Here is a 23,019-nt window from a genome sequence, read left to right on the forward strand (position 1 = left end):
TATACATCATATTAACAGCATCTTTATTCTGTAGCTTAATTTGCCTTGCCCTATTGTTTTAGATCTAAAGTTCTTCCAATTCTAGTCTTGATAGTGTTTATAATTTCTGTTGATGTTTGGTCTCTTCTTGGAAGCACATTCATCAGTGAAGAAGGGAGGGGGAAAAAAAAAAGCAAATTACACCACAGGATAGAGTTGGTTGGAAGAGGACAGCAATGCAAGAGCAGAGTAAAGGGAGGACATAATGTGACAAGGTGGGATAGGGTAAATTGACAAACACAAGTGAATAGTTAACTGAAAATTAAGTTTTGTACACTGTCTCTTTCTCTCATTATATGTAAGGTATGTATGGTTTTTCTACCAGTCTCTTGAGTATATTCAGAAAGGGTGAGGGAAAGACAGGAAGGTTCTAATTTAAGCTTAGGTGCCTGAAGATTGCCTACTACCTTCCAATTTCAAGCAGGCTTTTTTGAAAGAGGGGAAAAAAGGCTGGTTGTGTTGTACCCAAACCCTCTCTTTTAGGCTACTTCAGGTGTCCACAACAGGATGAGTATGATGTCCTCTTTCACCTTTTGCTGAACTGTTTCAAATAAAAGCATATAAAGAAAAGGCACTGACCCTGGACTGTACAGGAAGAGAAGGGGACAAGAAATAAAGCACTTTGCCTGTCCTCTTATGTAAGAGGAACTTTGAAGAGCAGAGGATCAGAATTGCTGTTCCTGAGATGATATTTATGTAACAGCATTAGGTAGCAGGTAATTATGACAGTATTCTGAGTCTTTGGTTGAAGAAATATTTGAGTTTTAATGTTCCTTGCATCCTAACACTACAGATACAATACCAGAATCTCAGTAATTAGTAGTGCCAGTTCAAGTGATTAATCTTGTAGAGGTCAGTGGTGCTATTTTGTGTTAATAGGCATTACTCATTGTGAGAAAAGTTAGACAAATTATGGACCCTAGCTGGACAGCATCAGATAATATTTAAAGCTCTTTAGCTAGAGGAGGAATTGCTTGTATACTATGCCACAGATAATGCAGGGAAAATCAAAGAAGCCCATAGGCAAAGGAGGAAAAGAAAACGTGACAAGGATGTTAAAATATGACTACCTCACAGCTATTATTTCCGTGAATTTACATTTTAAACGCCTTTATTATAGAACTTAGGTTCTGCTTCTTTTAATAAAAGGATGAAAGGAAACAGTCTTGCTATCATGAAAGTGTGTTGTGTTTTGGTGGGGGGAGGTGTTTTCTCTTTCCCCTAATGGAACAACTATTTTAAAAGTCAAATTTTGGTATAGTCTGAAATGCTCTCACTTGTAGCTTGGTTAGCAATGATAGCTTGCAATGATTATTTCTAGAAAATGTACATGTTGTCTTAAACTGTATCTCCTTTCCTTTTCAACCTCAAGAAAGATTAAACCACTTCTGGCATGCTGCTGATAGAAGTTGTTGGAGTGAGAGATTGCTTGTCTTTCAAGTTCTCAAAAGAATGTGAACTTTTCTCAAGCTGATTATGATTGGTTTTGCCCTATAATAGTTGTTACAGTATTCATTTTAGTGGATCAAGAAAATGTCATCTGAGCTGCTAGAAATGTGTATGAAACATATATCTTGTATGTCTTTTCCTACAAGCTTCAAAAACTCAAACAATTAGATTTTTAAAACTATGGCAAACAAGTTCTCTGAACTTACAATGATGCTGGTAGATGTTGCAGTGTAATGAGTTCTGCAGTGGTTTTGGTTTTTTGGGGGGTTTTTTTTGTTGGTTTTTTTTTTTTAGTTATGCCAGTAATGCTCCTTGAAGAAAGGGGAAAAGGTATTAGACTGCATAGCATTTTAAGCACTTGGAAAAGCAACTGCAGTCTGTCATGATGCAATGTGGAATGTGTGTGCGTGTACTAAAATTGAAAACAACAACAAAAAAAACCTTTCCATTTGAAATTTATTTAGTTAGTTTTCCTAAATTCTGTATTGATTTGCACTGTTTTATACTTTTGTTTCAGGACAGCAGTCTTAAGAAATATTGCCCTGTTCAATTGTGCTCACTTGTTACACTGCTTTTTAGGGTCTGTAAGTTGGTAGGATGTTTTTTAAAAGCTGAATCTGTTCCTTCTACAGACTGCACTGATACCACTAAGGGGGTGCTGTGTTGGGGGAAAGTTGGAGAGGACATTAATAGCAATGTCAAAATAAGTTATTCTCGTGGAGCATCACTCACCAGCAGGCAAATATATTGCTTGAGGACCAAGACTGTGTTTTCAAGGTGCTTGGCTTCAGCTGTGATAGCTCATACTGCTGCTTTGTACCGTTTTTTCAAATTGTGTGAAAATTGCTGAAATTCAGAGTAAATGTAGGAGCGTTTAAAGTGAAATTTTGAAGTTGCTTCTTCCTTAGTTCCCTCTCTATTTGCAAGGAGATGATAGATGTAACTTTTTTTTTTTAACACATGCATATGTGTAACTGTGTACCTTTTCTTAAATAATTCCATCCTTCCTCCTAGGGTTAGCATCTGAATTACTAGGGTTTAATCTGAATTACTGCTCATGTGGTAGAGGGTCATAGGTAATCCCATGACAGGGATTAGAGACTTATGTTCATTTTTAATAACTAAGTGTTGCTTAATGTGTCCGTGTTAGGGAGAAAGGAAGGCTGCTCTCCATTACTGTTTTTTACCCCTTAGTATGCCAGGAATTTTGTGTTTGCAGTAAAATGTGGGGAGGCTGGGGGAGGAGAGTTCTGTTTTTCTTTCATGAATACATTAGCTAAAATACTGTAGCAAAAAAATTGGCTACAGTTAAGTCCTGAGGCAGGGTGAATCTGGGCCCTGCTTAGGTGATACTGAGAAGTAATGACTCTGTTAAATTTTGACTAGGTCAGCACTAGACAAGTGAAACAAAAATAAAAAGCCAAGTACATCTATATTCCAGTGAAGTTACAGCTGCAAAAGCAAAGTGCTAGAAAGGGATGCTCTCTGGTGGTGAATTGACATGGTGTAGCAAACTGCTAGTAGCTGTGTTGAAAAGAAGTTGAAATTGAAAACTATTACTACGGTAGCTTACTACAGTAGTTTTTCAGTAAGACGTAATTTTCAAAATACTTAATTTTCAATACCCCAGTTTTTATTATGGGCACTGCTTAAGAGACATGGCTAGAATGCTGCAGACATTTTGGTGAGAGGGGAAAAAGTAGATTTTTGGTCTCCTCTTTAGATAACACTTCTTCCTTTGTTCCAAGCAAGTCTTGGCATATTTTGGAGACTTTCTTGAATTTTTTTTTTTTTTTTTTTTTAGAAAGTTAAATAGGTCTGTCATCTTTATTGTTGCTGCTTTCTTACAAGTATTACTTCAAAAACAAGTAAGGCATTGCTTTATCTCAGAAGTTGATCATGCAAGTTGGTAGTCTGGCTGATGCTGATCTGTTTCTTATACTACCTACATATTCTAATATATAGGTAGTTACCTTTTAAAGATAATTGAGAAATAAATCTTAGGCTGAAAATTTCCATTCAACTTCTGTTTGAATAGGTAAGTAGTCCTGTTAGGCAAGAGACTTTTTTGTGATATTGATACAAAGATGTTTTCTTTCAACTGTTGCAATCTCCAAATAGCTTGGTTAGGGAATGAGTTCATAGAATCATAGAATACCAGGTTGGAAGGAACCTCAAGGATCATCTGGTCCAACCTTTCTTGGCAAAAGCATGGTCTAGACAAGATGGCCCAGCACCCTGTCCAGCCGAATCTTAAAAGTGTCCAATGTTGAGGAATCCACCACTTCCCTGGGGAGATTATTCCAATGGCTGATTGTTCTCATTGTGAAAAATTTTCCTCTTGTGTCCAATCGGAATGTCCCCAGGAGTAACTTGTACCCATTACCCCTTGTCTTTTCCATGTGACCCCTTGTAAAAAGGGACTCTCCATCTTCTTTGTAGCCACCCTTTAAATACTGGAACATGGTGATAAGGTCTCCCCTAAGCCTTCTTTTCTCAAGGCTGAACAAACCCAGTTCTCTCAGCCTTTCCTCATATGGCAGGCCTCCCAGTCCTTTGATCATCTTTGCGGCCCTTCTCTGGACCCTCTCCAGCCTGTCCACATCTTTTTTGCATAGCAGGGACCAAAACTGAACACAGTATTCCAGGTGTGGCCTGACAAGCGCTGAGTAGAGTGGGATAATGACTTCTTTATCTCTGCTGGTGATGCCCTTGTTGATGCAACCCAGCATCCTGTTGGCTTTCTTTGCCCCAGCAGCACACTGTTCACTCATATTGAGCTGCTTGTCCACCAGGACCCCCAGGTCCCTTTCCCTTTCCACAGAGCTGCTCCCCAGCCGGGTAGATCCCAGCCTGTGCTGCACTCCTGGATTATGTTTTCCCAGGTGCAAGACTGTACATTTGTCTGTCTTTGTTGAACTTCATAAGGTTCTTGTTAGCCCACTCTTCCAGCCTATCCAGGTCTTCCTGCAGGGTGGCTCTCCCTTCCAAAGCGTCCACTTCCCCACTCAGTTTGGTATCATCGGCAAACTTCATCAGGGTACGCTTGATCCCATCATCCAGATCACTTATGAAGATATTAAACAGCATTGGGCCCAATATCGATCCCTGGGGGACCCCACTTGTGACAGGCTGCCAGTTTGAAAAGGAGCTATTTACCACCACCCTCTGGGTGCGGCCTGTCAGCCAGTTCCCCGCCCACCGCACAGACCACTTGTCTAGATGGTAACGCATCAGTTTCTCTAGGAGGAGGCTGTGGGAAACCGTACCGAAAGCCTTGGAGAAATCCAGGTAGACAATGTCTACCGCTCGCCCCACATCAACCGAGCAGGTTACTTTGTTGTAGAAGGCGATCAGGTTTGTCAAGCACGATTTGCCCTTGGTGAATCCGTGCTGGCTTTTCCCAATCATGTGCTTCATTTGACTTGTGATGATAGCCCCCAGGAGGATTCGTTCCATAACTTTCCCAGGGACTGAAGCAAGACTGATGGGCCTATAATTTCCTGGATCCTCCTTTAAGCCCTTCTTGTAGATGGGGGTGACATTAGCCTTCTTCCAGTCTTCTGGGACGTCCCTTGATCTCCACAACTTCTCAAAGATTACGGAGAGCGGTCTTGCAATGACATCAGCCAGCTCTCTTAACACCCTTGGATGGATAATGTCAGGGCCCATTGATTTGTAGGGGTCAAGCTCCTGTAATAGTTCACATACCAACTCTTCCTTCACTGATGGTGGGTCTGTGTTTGCATCAACCTGGATTTTTGTTCCCAAGGCCTGGGGCCCAACAGTGTTGCTGGTAAAGACAGAGGTGAAGAAAGTATTGAGAACCTCTGCCTTTTCAGCATTGTTGGTGACTAATTCACCTCTCCTGTTTAACAGTGCGCCAATATTTTCCTTCCGTTTCTGCTTGTTGTTTACGTACCTGAAGAACCCGTTCCTGTAGTTTTTGATATCTCTGGCCAATTTCAATTTGAGCTGAGCTTTTGCTTTTCTAACTGCATCTCTGTATGCCCTGGCAATGCCCTTGTAGTTCTCAATGGGTATTCGTCTGCTTTTCCATCTCTGGTATTCTCTTGGTTTTGAGCAGACTCAGAAGCTCACAGTTAAGCCAAGGGGGTCTCTTGCTCCACCTACTTCCCTTACCTTTAAAGGGGATGAACTGTTTTTGTGCTTCAGGAGAGCGTTCTTGAAAAACTCCCAGCACTCGCTAGCTCCTTTATCCTCCATGGAAGCTTCCCACGGAATCCCTCCCAACTGAGCTCTGAGCGAGCTGAAGTTTGCTCTTCTAAAATCTAAAACCTTTGCCTTAGTACTAACCTTCAGCGTGCTCAGCAGGATCCCAAATTCCACAATACTGTGATCACTGCGGCCAAGGCTATCACTAACAGAGTGTCCTGGTTTCGGCTGGGGCAGAGTTAACTGTCTTGTTAGTAGCTGGTACAGTGCTGTGTTTTGGATTTAGTGTGAGAATGATGTTGATAACACTCTGATGTTTGAGTTGTTGCTAAGTAGGGCTTATCTTAAGCCAAGGACTTTTCAGTTTCCCATGCTCTGCCAGCAAGCAGGTGTGCAAGAAGCTGGGAGGGAGCATAGCCAGGGCAGCTGACCTGAACTAGCCAAAGGGGCATTCCATACCACGGAATGTCATGCCCAGTATATATACAGGGGGGAGTTGGCCGGGAGGGGTGGATCGCTGCTGGGGCATCGGTCAGCGGGTGGTGAGCAATTGCATTGTGCATCACTTGTCTTTTCTTGGGTTTTATTTCTCTCTTTTTTTGTTATATTCCTTTTCATTACTATTATTATTATATTATTATTATTCTTAGTTAGTAGTGTATTTTATTTTTACTTTAGTTATTAAACCGTTCTTATCTCAACCCACGAGTTTTACTTTTTTTTTTTTCTCCTCCTCCCCACCCCACTGGGAGGGGGGAGGGGAAAGCAGCTGCGTGGTGCTTAGTTGCTGACTGGGATTAAACCATGACAGTCCTTTTGGCGCCCAACGTGGGGCACCGAAGGGTTGAGATAACGACGGATCTGATCAGAGTGTGTTAAAACAAACTTGTTATAAGTATTCATTGTATTGTTTTGATAGTCACTGGTTACAATGTGGACTCTTTTGCTCTCAAAGTTGGTGTTGTGGTTCTGGAAGTTGCGTTATGTAATGCCCTACTTGCAGTATATGCTCCCTGTTGTGCTGTTTATCATCTGCGGGAACCGGGCTAGAGTTATCATGTTGTTGTTGTTGTTTGTAACACTGGCTTATGATAAGATAGAAGTGCAGGCCGTGAAACTAATCGGGTGTTTGTACTCAGCATTGTTGTCACCTCTCTACTTTGGGAGCCACCTATGGGAGACTATTAATAATTGTACCTTTTACCTTTTCTCCTCTGGGAGCCAATCTATGGAGGAGACATCTCCGTACTTCGGGTGCTATCTCCTAGAGAATATTAATAATTGCACTTTCTACCTTTTCTCCTCGGGGAGCCAACCTATTGGGGAGACATCTTCCCACATCTTCCCTTTCTCTGCCAGGTTAATTACAATAGCATTGGAGGAGTTTGTAAATTTTGAATATCCTTGGGATGTGGAACTTAGAATGATCCTATTGCTAGGAATCAGCCTGTTCCTGAATGTGATTCAGATCTTGTTTAGGGTTAAACAACTATTTAAAAATACCACCCAGAGATCAGCTCCCACGACTGCGGCTACTCTGATCCCCACAACTGTGGCTACTCAAACCCCAGCGATAAGCACTGTAGCTACTCAGACCCCAGCGACAGGCACTGCGGCTACTCAAACCTTGGCAATGGATGATGCAGATGAACTAGAGAATCAACTGGTGCCAATATCAATCGCCCCTATACAGAAGAAGAAATATACAAAAAAATCAGTTCGCTTAGCGAAGGATGAAGGTGAAGCAGGGTCATCACGAGAACAGGAGGAAGAGGCAGAACCGGAGATAATCACCCGGTCACTATCCCCGAGTGAGCTGCGGGATATGCAAAAAGATTTCAGCCGTCGTCCAGGCGAGCACATTATCACCTGGCTGCTCTGCTGCTGGGATAATGGGGCCAGTAGCTTGGAATTAGAGGGTAAGGAAGCCAAGCACTTGGGATCCCTTTCTAGGGAAGGGGGCATTGACAAGGCGATTGGAAAAGGGACACAAGCCCTCAGCCTCTGGAGGCGACTTCTATCGGGCGTGAGGGAAAGGTACACCTTCAAGGAAGATGTTATATGTCACCCAGGCAAGTGGACCACCATGGAGAGGGGTATCCAGTACCTGAGGGAATTAGCTGTGTAGGAGATGGTTTATTATGACCCAGACGATGGGCGGTTACCCACAGATCCAGATGAAGTCCAATGTGCACGACCCATGTGGCGGAACTTTGTACGAAGCGCACCATTGTCGTATGCCAATGCATTGGCAGTAATGGACTGGAAAGATGAAGAGGGACCAATAGTAGATGAATTGGCTGGCCAACTCCTGCAATACGAAGAAAGTCTCACTTCCTCCCTCGTCTCGACTGTGGAGAAACTGCCAGACATAATAGCTGAGAAATGGTCCCAAGAGTTCCAGTGATTTGAGGATAAGTTCTGCCTCCCACCTGCATGGACCAATACCTCAGCTATTAGGAGAAGGTATTCCTCTGGGCAAGAGAGAGGAGAGAGAAGGTATATACCATGGGGTACCCTGTGGTTTTACCTGCTTGACCACGGAGAGGATATGAGGAAGTGGGATGGAAAACCTACCTCGGTCCTAGATGCACGGCTACATGAACTGCAAGGAAAAACAACTACAAATGAGGGTTCTTCCAGGAAAATGGTTGCTTCAGCCTCCAGTGGGCAGTGTGAGTGGTGTGCCAGAAGACAGAGTGGAAGGGCTGATCTTACTCCTGATCCTATGAGAAGGAATTCTAATCCATTTTTACAAGTGAGTGGAGAATCCTATGACCAGGACTAGAGGGGCCCTGCCTCCAGCCAGGCGGAGGAGAGGGACAACCGAGTTTACTGGACTGTGTGGATCCGATGGCCTGGCACATCAGACCCATAGGAGTATAAAGCTCTAGTAGACACCGGTGCACAGTGTACCCTAATGCCATCAAGCTATAAAGGGGTAGAACCCATTTGTATTTCTGGGGTGACAGGGGGATCTCAACAGCTAACTGTATTGGAGGCTGAAGTAAGCCTAACTGGGAATGAGTGGCAGAAACACCCCATTGTGACTGGTCCGGAGGCCCCATGCATTCTTGGCATAGATTATCTTAGGAGAGGGTATTTCGAGGACCCAAAGGGGTACCGGTGGGCCTTTGGTATAGCTGCCTTGGAGACAGAGGGAATTGAACAGTTGTCCACCTTGCCCGGTCTCTCTGAGGACCCTTCAGTTGTGGGGTTGCTGAGGGTCGAAGAGCAACAGGTGCCGATCGCTACCACAGCGGCGCACCTGCGGCAATATTGCACCAACTGAGACTCCCTGATTCCCATCCATAAGCTGATTTGTCGACTGGAGAGCCAAGGAGTGATCAGCAGGACTCGCTCACCCTTTAACAGCCCCATTTGGCCAGTGCGAAAGTCTAATGGAGAGTGGAGACTAACAGTAGACTATCGTGGCCTGAAGGAAGTCACGCCACTGCTGAGTTCTGCCGTGCCAGACATGCTAGAACTTCAATATGAACTGGAGTCAAAGGCAGCCAAGTGGTATGCCACAATTGATATTGCTAATGCATTTTTCTCAATCCCTTTGGCAGCAGAGTGCTGGCCACAGTTTGCTTTCACTTGGAGGGGCATCCAGTACACCTGGAATCGACTGCCCCAGGGGTGGAAACACAGCCCCACCATTTGCCATGGACTAATCCAGAATGCATTGGAAAAAGGTGGAGCTCCAGAACACCTGCAGTACATTGATGACATCATCGTATGGGGCAGCACAGCAGAAGAAGTTTTTGAGAAAGGGGAGAAAATAATCCAAATCCTTCTGAAGGCCGGTTTTGCCATAAAACAGAGTAAGGTGAAGGGACCCACACAGGAGATTCAGTTTTTAGGAATAAAATGGCAAGATGGACATCATCACATCCCAATGGATGTGATCAACAAAATAGCAGCTATGTCTCCACCAACTAGTAAACAGGAAACGCAAGCTTTCTTAGGTGTTGTAGATTTTTGGAGAATGCATATTCCAAATTATAGTCTGATTGTAAGCCCTCTCTATCAAGTGACCCAGAAGAAGAACGATTTCAAATGGGGCCCTGAGCAACAACAAGCCTTGAACAGATTAAACAGGAGATAGTTCATGCAGTAGCCCTTGGGCCAGTCCGGGCAGGACCAGATGTTCAAAATGTGCTCTACACCGCAGCCGGGGAGAATGGCCCTACCTGGAGTCTCTGGCAGAAAGCACCAGGGGAGACCCGAGGTCGACCTCTAGGGTTTTGGAGTCGGGGATATCGAGGATCTGAGGCCCGCTATACTCCACATGAAAAGGAGATATTAGCAGCATATGAAGGAGTTCGAGCTGCTTCAGAAGTGGTCGGTACTGAAACACAGCTCCTATTAGCACCCCGACTGTCGGTGCTGGGCTGGATGTTCAAAGGGAAGGTCCCTTCTACACATCATGCAACTGATGCTACATGGAGTAAGTGGGTTGCACTGATCACACAATGAAGTCAAATAGGAAATCCCAGTCGCCCAGGAATTCTGGAAGTGATCACGGACTGGCCAGAAGGCAAAGATGTTGGAATATCGCCAGAGGAGGAGGTAATGCATGCTGAAGAGGCCCCACTGTATAATAAACTGCCAGAAAATGAGAGGCAATATGCCCTGTTCACTGATGGGTCCTGTTGTATTGTAGGAAAGCATCGGAGGTGGAAGGCTGCTGTATGGAGTCCTGTACGACAAGTTGCAGAAACTGCAGAAGGAGAAGGTGAATCGAGTCAGTTTGCAGAGGTGAAAGCCATCCAGCTGGCTTTAGACATTGCTGAACGAGAAAAATGGCCAATACTTTATCTCTATACTGACTCATGGATGGTGGCAAATGCTCTGTGGGGGTGGTTGCAGCAATGGAAGCAGAGTAACTGGCAACGCAGAGGTAAACCCATCTGGGCTGCCCCATTGTGGCAAGATATTGCTGCCCGGCTAGAGAACCTGGTTGTGAAAGTACGTCATGTAGATGCCCACATACCTAAGAGTCGGGCCACTGAAGAACATCAAAACAATCCACAGGTAGACAAGGCTGCTAGGATTGAAGTGGCTCAGGTGGATCTGGATTGGCAGCATAAGGGTGAATTATTTCTGGCTCGGTGGGCCCATGACACCTCAGGCCATCAGGGAAGAGACGCAACGTATAGATGGGCTCGTGATCGAGGGGCGGACCTGACCATGGACACTATCGCACAGGTTATCCATGAATGTGAAACATGTGCTGCAATCAAGCAAGCCAAGCGGTTAAAGCCTCTTTGGTATGGAGGACGATGGCTGAAATACAAATATGGGGAGGCCTGGCAGATTGACTATATCACACTCCCACAAACCCGCCAAGGCAAGCGCCATGTGCTTCCAATGGTGGAAGCAACCACCGGCTGGCTGGAAACATATCCCGTGCCCCATGCCACCGCCCGGAACACTATCCTGGGCCTTGAGAAGCAAATCTTATGGCGACATGGAACCCCAGAAAGAATTGAGTCAGACAACGGGACTCATTTCTGGAACAATCTCATAGACACCTGGGCCAAAGAACATGGCATTGAGTGGGTGTATCACATCCCCTATCATGCACCAGCCTCTGGGAAAATCGAGCGATACAATGGACTGTTGAAGACCACATCGAGAGCAATGGGTGGTGGGACCTTCAAACATTGGGATACACATCTAGCAAAGGCCACCTGGTTAGTCAACACTAGAGGATCTGCCAATCGAGCTGGCCCCACCCAATCAGAACTTTTACATACTGTAGAAGGGGATAAAGTTCCTGTGGTGCGCATGAAAAATATGCTAGGGAAGACAGTCTGGGTTACTCCTGCCTCAGGCAAAGGCAAACCCATTCGTGGGATTGCTTTTGCTCAAGGACCTGGGTGCACTTGGTGGGTGATGTGGAAGGATGGGGAAGTCCGATGTGTACCTCAAGGGGATTTGATTTTAGGTGAGAACAGCCAGTAGGTTAAATTTTATGATGTTGATTGCTATATAACCCTGCCACTGTATGTCATCATCATTATAATTGTTATATGCTATATCAATGGTATTACAGTAAGAATCATCTAAATTAATGAAGAATGAAGTTTGATAAAATTGAGCAAAGTGCAGTAGTGATGGAACCAGGACTGACTTCAGCATGCAACAGTCCAACACCACACACCATCCCCCTGCTGCGACCAGTGTCACTTGCCTGCCACACTGAAGCCCAATCCTGCTCTGCCGACTGAGCAGACTTTGCATCATCCCTCCTGCCCAGACAGACTGTTACGATAGATGGAGCCCAAAGTCGTGGACTGAATGAACTCAACAGACATTTGATAGAGATGGCCCATAGACCGTGGGAATGATATCTGTGTGTATATATTAAAAGACAGGAAAAGTGATGGTGATTAATTGGAAATGTATCAGAAAGTGTGGGATCTGGGCATGATGTAAATGGTATAGAATAAGGGGTGGATATTGTCCTGGATTCTGCTGGGATAGAGTTAACTCTCTTCTTAGTAGCTGGTACAGTGCTGTGTTTTGGATTTAGTGTGAGAATACTGTTGATAACACACTGATGTTTTAGTTGTTGCTAAGCAGGGTTTATACTAAGTCAAGGACTTTTCAGCTTTTCATACTGCCCTGCCAGTGCAGGCTGGGAGTGCACAAGAAGCTGGGAGGGAGCATAGCCAGGACAGCTGACCCAAACTGGCCAAAGAGATATTCCATACCATATGACATCATGCCCAGTATATAAACTGGAGGGTGTTGGCTGGGGGACACTGCGACTCAGGGATTGGCTGGGCATCGGTCAGCAGGTGGTGAGCAACTGTATTGTACATCACTTGTTTCGTATATTCTATTATTATTATTTTCCCTTCCTTTTCTGTCCTATTATACTGTCTTTATCTCAACCCACGAGTTTTACTCCCCCCCCCCCCCAGTTCTCTCCCCCATCCCACTGGGGAGGGGGAGTGAGTGAGTGGCTGTGTGGTGCTTAGTTGCCAGCTGGGATTAAACCACGACAATGTCTATTTCTGGCTGCACCCTTTCCTCTAACTAGTAAAATGGAAGAAAAGATAACTTGGGCACCAATGCTTTTCACTTGCACTCCCAGGGCTTTGTAGTCTTCCGTGATTCTGCCCAGTTTCTGGCTTGCGGTGTCATTTGTGCCCACATTAAAAAGTAGCAATGGATAGTAGTCTGTGCTCTTGACAAGTTGTGGCACCCTCTTGGCAACATCTCGGACCTTAGCTCCCGGAAGGCAGCATATCTCTGGTGACTCCCTGTCAGGCCGGCAGATGGGCGCCTCAGTGCCCCTTAACAGAGGGTCACCCACTACAAGCACTCGTTTCTTTTTGCAGTATCCACTGTGTGCTGCTGGTACAGTTTCTCCTTGCAGACCTTGCTCGTGGGTGTCTACAGCTGTTAAAGCTTCATATCTGTTTTTGGTTGTAATGCTGGAGGGTGGGGACTGAAGCAGAGTCCTGCTTTTGTGGGTCACCACAGTCCAAGGTGCCTCATTCTCTGTGGTGTCCCCCACAGGAGCATGGTTCTGAAACCACTTATCTATCTCCCTCTCGGCCCCTCTAATACTGCACAGCCTTTTAACTGTTTCCTGCGACTCAGCCACCTGACACAACAGATCATCAACCTGTGCGCATCTTTTGCAGGTACTTACCTTTTCTCCAGGAGAAGGGTCTGGGCACTCGTTGCAACCTACCGTCTGTACTGAAGTCTCCTTCCTTACCAGTTCCGTCTGGGTGGAAGCGTCAGACATCTCAGGGGCTTTCTCTGTAGAAACACTGGTTTTAACTCTGAGGCAAGTGCCCACCATCCTGGCAGAGACCTAGAGCACTTCCCTGGGCTGTGGGCCTACAAGCAGGGTGCACAGCCCTTCTCATGCGCCCTTCTGTGCGAACTGCTGCGCAAACTGTGGTGCCCTCTCAATCCCTGTTTGCATGCCCTGTTCGCAGTTTTCCATTTTATTTTTTTTGTGTGTGTATGTATATGTGTGTATATAAATATATATGTTTTTCCCCTAGGTTTAAGAAAAAAATGATTTCTATGAGAGAGCAGAGGCAGTGAGTTTGATAGAGGGAGTGGCTAAACTGAGTTCCTTGTTCTTAAGCCTTTTCATGACACCTATTTTAATGTAAAATTGAATTTGAAAGATGCTGGTATTAAGTTCTCATTTAAAAAAAAGTCAGTTGAAGGTCATAGTTTGAAATACTGACATATCAGTTTTACACTTTGTGAAAGAAAGAATGTTTTAAAAAAAAAAAAATTTTTATTTAAGGTTTGGTCGAAGTACAAGAAAAACAAGGACACAGTCTGCACCTGGAAATATGTGACAGCTAGTGATTTGCCTTGGCATAAACTTGTTCTCTTCTGGCTCTTAGACTACAGTGATCTCAGTGGTAGAAATAAAAAAAATCAATTTTCTCTCTGATGTTTGGAAAAGCTGGGTTTTGGGGGTGTTTGGGGGGGGTTGGTGGTGTAGGTTTTTTTGTTGTTGTTGTTTTTGTTTTGTTTTTTTTTTAATGCTGAAAATTGAGCATTTATCCTGTAGCATTTACTGTATAGTGTGTGTTTTGCCTAGGGTTCCTCATCATTGTTACTGTTGGTTTAAATCCATTATATTTCTCAGAGGAAAGTCCTTTCTTATACAGACTATTGCAGCTAATTGAGTTTTAAGAGTATTGTGTCATGCAGTGCTGCTTGTACGGTCTCAGCAATCTATAGTGTATCTTCATTGCACAATATGCAGAATGTATTCATATATTGCCCTGCTTCCTACCTCCTTTGCAGATACAAACTTTTGGGTTTTGGGTTATAATACTGCCCTTGTAGGGGTTGTGTCTCCAAGTCAAAGTTCTCCTGAAGCTTAGGGTAGAAATGGACCTCCCCTCCAGTGAGAACACATGATAAATTAAATGTGTGCTGGTAGTCCTCAGAGCCTTTTGCAGCTGGTCATCCTGTGGCCAGTGAATAGGCAAGTTCTCCACACTTCAGTAAAAATGAAGTCACAGCTATTCATCTTGTCTGGTTTTTTTGTGTGTGCTGTAGTTACATCAAGATCTCTGCGAATATGTGGTACATATAAGAGGGTGTACAGACAGAAACTCTAGTGTAGTTTCACACATCTGCATTAATTTGGATGACTTAGAGTTGAAGTAAACTCTACCCAGTATGCACTAGTCCTCTGTGCTTGAACTCCCATAGGTACTTTTTACCAGTGAATTTGAAACTTTTTAAAGCATGTATGAGCACTGCCATAGCATCTCAAGATTTGATAAATGTTTTAGCAAGGCCTTTTTTTCAAAAAAAACTTGCTGATGCTCAGTTTGCCTTTTCCCATTTTCTTGTTGTGCTGATTTAACGCTGTGGGATAAGACAGCTTAGTAAGACCTTGTGGATGGTAGGACCTTTAAACTTTATCTTTCTGTTTTTTCTTTATTCGAAGTACAAATTAGCTGTTAGTCTACAGTAGTGATCCTGCATTCTTCCTCGTAGAGGATTTCATTAGGGTAGCCCTGAAACAATTGTGGTGAACCTTATTATTTGATTCCCCCCCTTGTTTCTTGTATTTTCCTTTCTTCATCTCCCCATCCTTCTTGCTTCTAGCTACAGATTTGTATTATAATCTTGCATTTATTAATAAGTCAGTTGAATACTGACTTTGAAACTTTTACTCTTTTTCAGGTGTTACTATTAGTTGATATGCAGTCTGGTCATATTACCCTCCTCATGTCCAAATTGTGTCAATTTATTGTGAGAAGCAGGGATGATGAGATAGGTCTTATTTTGCTGATCCTGCTAAGCCCAGTGGGGAATCCATTCCCAGACAGCCATTGTTAAGAGGCAGTGTTGCCAAGATAAGAAGTCTATGTATTTTGTCTGAACACTGAATATTGTATGATCCACATCTGTTGATGGATTGATATTACTTAATGGAGAGCATAGATGATAGCTAGTTGATCTCTTCATAAAGAAAATGATTTGGAATTAGTCAAGTTCTTTACATCTAGCTCCTGAGCAAATACTTGCAATATCTATTAGACTTTTTCTTTTTATCTCACAATCCTTTTGTTTTTGAACTTGCCACTTACTTCCTATGTTGAAAAACATTAAACTGTTAAAATTTCCCATCAACTGTGAATCTTACTGACATGATTTTTGCTTATTTATCTAAATGTAGGATTTAGGCATTTTTGGTGGCATTTTTTCACGGGGCTTGTCTGGCAGGTATTTACTTATGTCTCAAGGTTTCTCCTTGCTGAATTTTCTTCTCTTCATGTACCATCTTCCACAGTCCCTGTCACATTTACCTATGGCGCTGTGTTATGCTGAGAAATGCTATTGTTTTATAACTCTCTAATTTGCCCAACACTAAAGGTAAGGTAACATTTGTGTAAAATAATACTATTGTATTTAAAATATCTTTGGTGAATCATGGTGGATGCTGCCCTTAATTTCTGGTAAATAGTTTAAACTCCAGTCATATTCTACAGTGGGCGCCTTGCTTTTATTTTTCAAGTCAGGTTAATATGTTAGTGTTATAGCATCATGCCTGAAGTAGGCCCTTGATGACAGGAATGGGAAGTTTGGAAGCAGCCTTGTTGCTCCCCAGTTTTCTCCTCAGCAAATGTAAGTAAACCCAGCAGTCGTATTTCTTCATATCCCCCACTTCAAAATAAGGAAGCTTTTTCATGGTTTGTTTCTTTCTTTCAAAGTCAACAGATGCAGGTGGTTGGTTGAGGTGCTGTCTGCAGGAATCAGTTTGTGAATAGCTTCATTTTTTTTTTCCCCCTCACTAATACAATTTAATTGGTGTTAGCAACAGGGAGAGTAGTAGTTCTGTTTTTGTGGCTTTAAATGTTGTCAATTAAGTGTGTTCTAGTGCAGAAGATTATCAACCTGCCACCCCCCCCACACACACACACCCTTGCTGGCTGACAGCCGGATGAATTGTGCTGGCAGTGATAGGCTTAGACTTTGATATTGGCTTTGGGGTTTTTATTGTTTTGGATTTTGGTATTATCTTTACTGGGGGTTTGTTTCTTTTTAAATGCTTGCAACCCAAGTGTACATAATTTAAAATTATTTTACTTGTGTGGTGGTGTAATTCCAATGTTTTCCCTCATGATATCTCTGAAGTATGGTAGTATTTAACCTAATGAGGAATTTGATTAAAGTTTTAACTCGGTTCCTTTGTAAAATTGTTTTAGAAAACCAAATGTTTCTATGTTTTTGCATAGTCATTAAATAAATGTTTAACTTAACATATTTAAATAAAATAATATTTAAAATCTAGTGTGAAATGAATGTACAGGTGGAATAATCCAGTGGCTCAAGAATATGCTACGGTCACTGATTATATGACTTGGCACAAGTCATATAATCAGTGACAAATTCAGAGTTTGTCTGTGTGGGGAATTTTACTGCTGTTATTTTAACAGTATAAGATGGTCTGCATGGATTTATATTATGTGTGACAACACACTTCTAGTTTTCCAGTTACTTTTATAAACACTTTATTTAATCAAGTGTTTGGTAGTATTTTGTATATAGTTGGTCCAAATCACAACATGAAATGTAGTTTGCAAGTACTTCCTTAAAGATACTTTTTTCCCCTATTGTTTTTATGAAAAAAGTAAAACTAGGGAAACAAAACAGAGTTTATATTTGCTTTGAAGAAATGCATGCTCAAAAAAAAAAAATTGGAGGGGGGACACACTGCTGATCTAAAAAGACTTAAAACACTTGTGTGTGTGTGTGTGTATACACAAAAATATGTGGGGTTTGATAGAGCTAAGTAAGGGTTTGGGTGGGTGAGAAATACCCTTGTTTGACTCCTCTGCATTAATGATTAATGTTCTCCCTTCTTTCTTGCTTCTCTCTCCCTCTCCCTCCCCCCTTTTAAGGTTTAGTGAAAAGTATCTGATTAAACTCTGAATTTTCATTCCTGACTTATTTAATCCAGTACATTCATTTGTATGCTATCCATGTGTCTGGGCTAACCTAACAATTGATTTATAGGTGAAGCTAAAGTCTTTTTAACATGACTTTTTTTAATCCTATTTAATTAGTCATTGTGTAATATCCTGTTAACTTCTAATTGCAGCCAATCAGATGATGATTCTGGGTCAGCATCAGCTTCTGTATCTGGTTCAAGCTCTGGAAGCAGTAGTGATGGAAGTAGCAGTCAATCAGGTAGCAGTGACTCTGAGTCTGGTTCAGAGTCAGGCAGTCAATCAGAATCAGAGTCTGACACATCTAGAGAGAAGAAACAAGTTCAAGCTAAACCACCACCAAAAGTTGATGGATCTGAGGTAAAACAAAACATATAAATTAACCCTTTGTGGGGAAAAAACACTCTGTGCAGAGTAGTTACAAGAGCAGTTTTAATTTAAACAAACAAAACCCCCATAATTTTTACTTAGAATTTTAACTTGATTGGGTTAGTGAATGCACATGCTTAGCTCTCATAACAAACATCGGGCTCCTAAATTCTCATCTCTGTAAATACCTACAGTTAGATAATTACCTAAATTTTATCACACAGAAGCACCTATTAACTTATGGCATATTTTTGAAGACAAAGCCACACATAATGTTGTTATTTCTAAAATTTTTTTAAGTTGTCTCTCTAATGCTTAGTTTCTTCATATCAATAAATGATTGTACAACAATTTCAGGCTTAGATATGGCTTGTCTTCTGTATGGGGAAAAAGTCTGCCAAATTTAGGGAAAAAAAAGTGGTGTTTAGAAATCTCTTAAATGCAATGGATGAAAGTTACCTGCTCTCCTCTGTTTCTCTGTGTAATATGGCCTTAATTTGGATGATATATGATATATATGAAAGGTAATAAAATATTTCCTACTGTAAGATTCAAAGGCTGTTAAGGATTCTTTTTTGTGGGTTTTTTTTGTTGTTGTTGTTCATGCTTTCGATACTGTCTCTCACAGTATCCTTCTGGACAAAATGTCCAGCACACAGCTAGACAAGTCCATAATATGATGGGTGCACAATTGGCTGACGGGTCAGGCTCAAAGAGTTGTAGTAAATGGGGTTACATCAGGCTGGTGGCCAGTCACCAGCGGGGTTCCCCAAGGCTCAATATTAGGGCCAGTGCTCTTTAATGTTTTTATAAATGATCTGGACGCAGGAATCGAATATACATAAAGTAAGTTTGCTGATGATACTAAACTAGGAGGAGCTGTGGACTCCCTCGAGGGTAGAGAGGCCTTACAGAGAGATCTGGATAGACTAGAGAGCTGGGCAATCACCAACCGTATGAAATTTAACAAGAGCAAGTGCCGGATTCTGCACCTGGGATGGGGTAATCCTGGGTATATGTACAAATTGGGGGATGAGAGGCTGGAGAGAAGCCCCGCGGAAAGAGCTCTGGGGGTTTGGGTTGATGGCAAGTTGAATATGAGTCAACAGTGTGCCCTGGCAGCCAAAAGAACCAACCGTGTCCTGGGGTGCATCAAGCACAGCATAGCTAGCCGGTCGAGGGAGGTGATTGTCCCACTCTGCACTGCACTGGTGCGGCCCCACCTCGAGTACTGTGTGCAGTTTTGGGCACCTCAATATAAGAAGGCCATCAAACTATTAGAGTGTGTCCAGAGGAGGGCGACCAAGATGGTGAAAGGTCTCGAGGGCAAGACTTAGGAGGAGCAGCTGAGGTCATTTGGCTTGTTCAGCTTGGAGAAGGCTGAGGGGTGACCTCATCACAGTCTACAACTTCCTCAAGGGGGGCAGTGGAGGGGGAGGTGCTGATCTCCTTTCTCTGGTGACCAGCGACAGGACACGAGGAAATGGAATGAAGCTGCATCAGGGGAAGTTCAGATTGGACATTAGGAAAAGGTTCTTCACTGAGAGGGTGGTCGGTCACTGGAACAGGCTCCCCAGGGAAGTGGTCACGGCACCAAGCCTGTCAGAGTTCAAGGAGCGCCTGGATGATGCTCTTAGTCATATGGTTTAGTTTTAGGTAGTCCTGCGAGGAGCAGGGAGTTGGACTCGATGATCCTTATGGGTCCCTTCCAACTTGAGATATTCTATGATTCTATGTACTTCGGTATTCCCATATGAAGCAAAAATATATCAGCTAAGTGGTCTGAAAGGACTTATCTAATCAGTTTAAAAATTTACTTTAAAAAAAAGTTATCTTAATACAGAGGTCTGCACAACTACTGTTATACTTACTGTAAAAATTGTGCCGGCAATTCTCATATAACATTCCTTTCTGCAGAAGTCTCACTACTTTAAAATGCTATCCGATATTATTAATGCATGCGGTATTTTATAGTGAGTTTTTTATTATTAATAAAATTGAGATCCATCTTAATAGTGATGCTGCTCATCTTAAGAAAAGTAAGTATGTGGTAAACTTTAAAGTTTCAATAGGTTTAAATGACTCTTGTATCTGAATTCCAATTCAGTTTTGGAAGTCCAGTCCAAGTATACTTGCTGTGCAGAGATCAGCAGTGCTCAAGAAGCAACAACAGCAGAAGGCAGCCTCATCAGACAGTGGTTCAGAAGAGGTGAATAACATATAAGTTAGTAAATAAAATGTAAACATGCATGTCTCATTACCCCATATGTTAGAATAAAATTATGTAGAGCCAACTTCTGTTCTCTTAAGTGTGTGTGTGTGTGTTTAAAAAGTCTGGTTTTAGTCTATAAAAGTAATGTTCAAATAACTGACATATTTATAAGGAAACATGGGGGGGAATATTTAGTTGCATGTTTTCAGGCGAGTTGTGCCAAAATGATAGCAGTTTAGATTGATACTTTTAGCTAGATATTCTGTGATGTATGGACAAAATTTTCAAGTCACGTAGTATTAACTTTCATTGTATTTCTGCCTTCTGAGTTCCATAAAGACAGTTAAAAATACTAAAAGACTTTTCCACTATTGTTTCTATATAAAGGTAGCTGCTGCAGTTTTAAAAAAACACTATATGGAGTAGAAAGCTAGATTTTTGCAACTTTTGTAACAGTTATAAAAGAATTCTTGTATTTTAAGAACCATACTTCAATTTTAGAGATTTTTAAAACCTAAACCATAGGCTAAACAAAAGTTGACTTTGTGCAGTAGGAATATCTTTTAAGGACACTAGTGACTGTGAATTAGAATTTATTTAAAAGCAGACTTTCATATTTCCTTCATTATAAAAAAAAAAAGTAAGCGTTGTGATCACAAGTCTTTAACACTCTGGGTGGTTTTTTTAGTCAGATTTAGCTGCTCATTGTTAAAACTAAACAAAGGAGTTAATCATGTATAGTTAAAATATTAATTTATAGCTGTTGCTAAGTACTCTTTTCCTGAAGATTCTTTTTCAGGATAAAAATGATCTAAATTTAATCTCTATGAGATTGGTTTTAGGAAAATAATTTTAAGAGGGTTCATCGATTTATTTATTATTTTTTGTTTAGGAGTGGAGAGAGAAGAAACATACATGCTATTCTCAAAATTTTCGTAGTGGTGTTTAAATGTGAGAGGATATGAAAGGTGAGAGAGCTCTCAGGGCAGGAGATTTTATTAGGCTTTTGATAGAACCTTCATCTTGATTTATTAACTTGCAGCAGTCTAAACTATGACTATATGTAGGCACAATGATTATATTTTAAAACAGGTTTTTTGTAGTGTTTTCTGGAGTTCTGCTGACATGGTATATTCATAGATGGAGAAATACGAAATCAATAGCAATCCTGATCTTATTCAATATCAGTGAGTACACTGAGGGGGATGAAGAGGATAAGACATGAAGAATATTATTTCAGTTTGAAAGTGGGAGCTGAATTATCTTTTTTAGAATTAAAAATACTTCATTCTTTTTGTGGTAATGAATCGTATATATTCTTTTCTTCATCTGCAGGATTCATCGAGCAGTGAAGATTCTGCAGATGACTCTTCCAGTGAAACCAAGAAGAAAAAACATAGAGAGTAAGATGTTTTTCATAAATAATATAATTTTTTGTTATGGTGACATAATGCTTATAATTACCCAGGCTTCACTTCTCTGCACTTGAAATACATAATCTTGTGCTTCTCAATTTTGATTAATGTTTTGGAATATTTTAAAATAAATACTCTCAAAGGAACATATATATCACTATTCATTTCTGAGCAAAAGAAACTGTATTACCTACAGTGTTACTGAAAAACATTCATCAGCACTTTTTATTTTTAAAGTAGTCTTATTTGTGGCATATTTTTGAGCTGAAGGTCCTCCCTGAAAATTATTGAAGAAATAGGAAACTACTTAAGTAGGTTGTCTCAGATAAAATTTAAGTTGGAATCCCATAGTTCATGCCAAATTTTTAAACACTTTAGAGGCGAAACCCCCCAAAATTATTACAGGTTTGGCAGTAATAAACTGTCTTGGCTAGTCAGTAAAGCTAAGTTGAAATTGAGCTGGTTTTAAGCTGTAGATCAAAAAGTTTGTGAAAACGGTTATACCTTCTCATTGGTAGTGACCTGTGGAGGGGGTGGTGGTGTTTTTGTTTGGGGTTTGTTTGGGGTTTTGTGGTTTTCGGTTTGGGTTTTTTTGGTTGGTTTTGGTTTTGGGTTTTTTTTATGAACAGTGTATAGAAATTGAATCATTCTCTCATTCCTCTTCTCCAGTTAATTGAATCATCTCAATATTCAGGGTTGCCAATATAATATCTTCAAGAAATGGGGGGGGGGGGGGCGCCAAAAAAGCTTGCTATGCAAAATAGTACTTTTCTAGTGATGAATTGTTATTCACAGTCTTCTGTTACTTAAGAATGTGATTACACCTAATAACATACTCTGTTACAGGAAAGATATTTAAGTTTAGAAACTAGTAACCAAATAACCTCATATATCCAGTGCTTCAATTTTGATTTATACCTATTTTGAACAAGTATGTTTGCAGTTATCTGACATGCAGATCAGATTTCTCTATATATAACTTAGTACAGGATCCAAGCCCTGGAGTATGGTTTTTTATATGTTGTCTATATCTCCAAATAAATACAGGTTGTGGATTTGCATAGGGTGGGGGAGTTGGTTGGTTTGGGGTGGGGGTTTTTTGTTTTTATTTTGGGGGGGTGGTTGTTTGGGTGTGTTTTAATTTACTGCTTGCAGAAAAAAAAAATCTTTTAAGGAGATAAATGATTCTATAGTATTTCCAAGACACACAGATGTATTGACCACAATGAAAACGTAACTTCTAGGACCAATGCATATTTAAGTGAAAGAAGTGTCAAAGCACTGATTCTTAGGCTTCCTGATCTGAAATTTAATGAAAAGGTCTTTGAGTAATATTCCACCTTTGAAGGCCATTAGTACTGTTTGAGCATCTTGGTCAAAGACCCCTAAA

General features: G+C 41.6%; 1 protein-coding gene across 1 annotated transcript in view; it reads left to right on the top strand.

The window, feature by feature from the left end:
- The window catches only part of LOC127029272 (chromodomain-helicase-DNA-binding protein 1-like), a 69,454-nt gene that overhangs the window by 8,893 nt on the left and 37,542 nt on the right, over window positions 1-23,019 (top strand). The window contains exons 3-5 of the mRNA XM_050914839.1: window positions 17,786-17,993; window positions 20,110-20,211; window positions 21,550-21,617. Coding sequence (XP_050770796.1) covers window positions 17,786-17,993; window positions 20,110-20,211; window positions 21,550-21,617 — 378 coding nt within the window. The remainder of the gene's footprint in view (window positions 1-17,785; window positions 17,994-20,109; window positions 20,212-21,549; window positions 21,618-23,019) is intronic.

Source organism: Gymnogyps californianus, unplaced genomic scaffold (genome assembly GCF_018139145.2).
Source record: "Gymnogyps californianus isolate 813 unplaced genomic scaffold, ASM1813914v2 HiC_scaffold_89, whole genome shotgun sequence".
Taxonomy (NCBI): domain Eukaryota; kingdom Metazoa; phylum Chordata; class Aves; order Accipitriformes; family Cathartidae; genus Gymnogyps; species Gymnogyps californianus.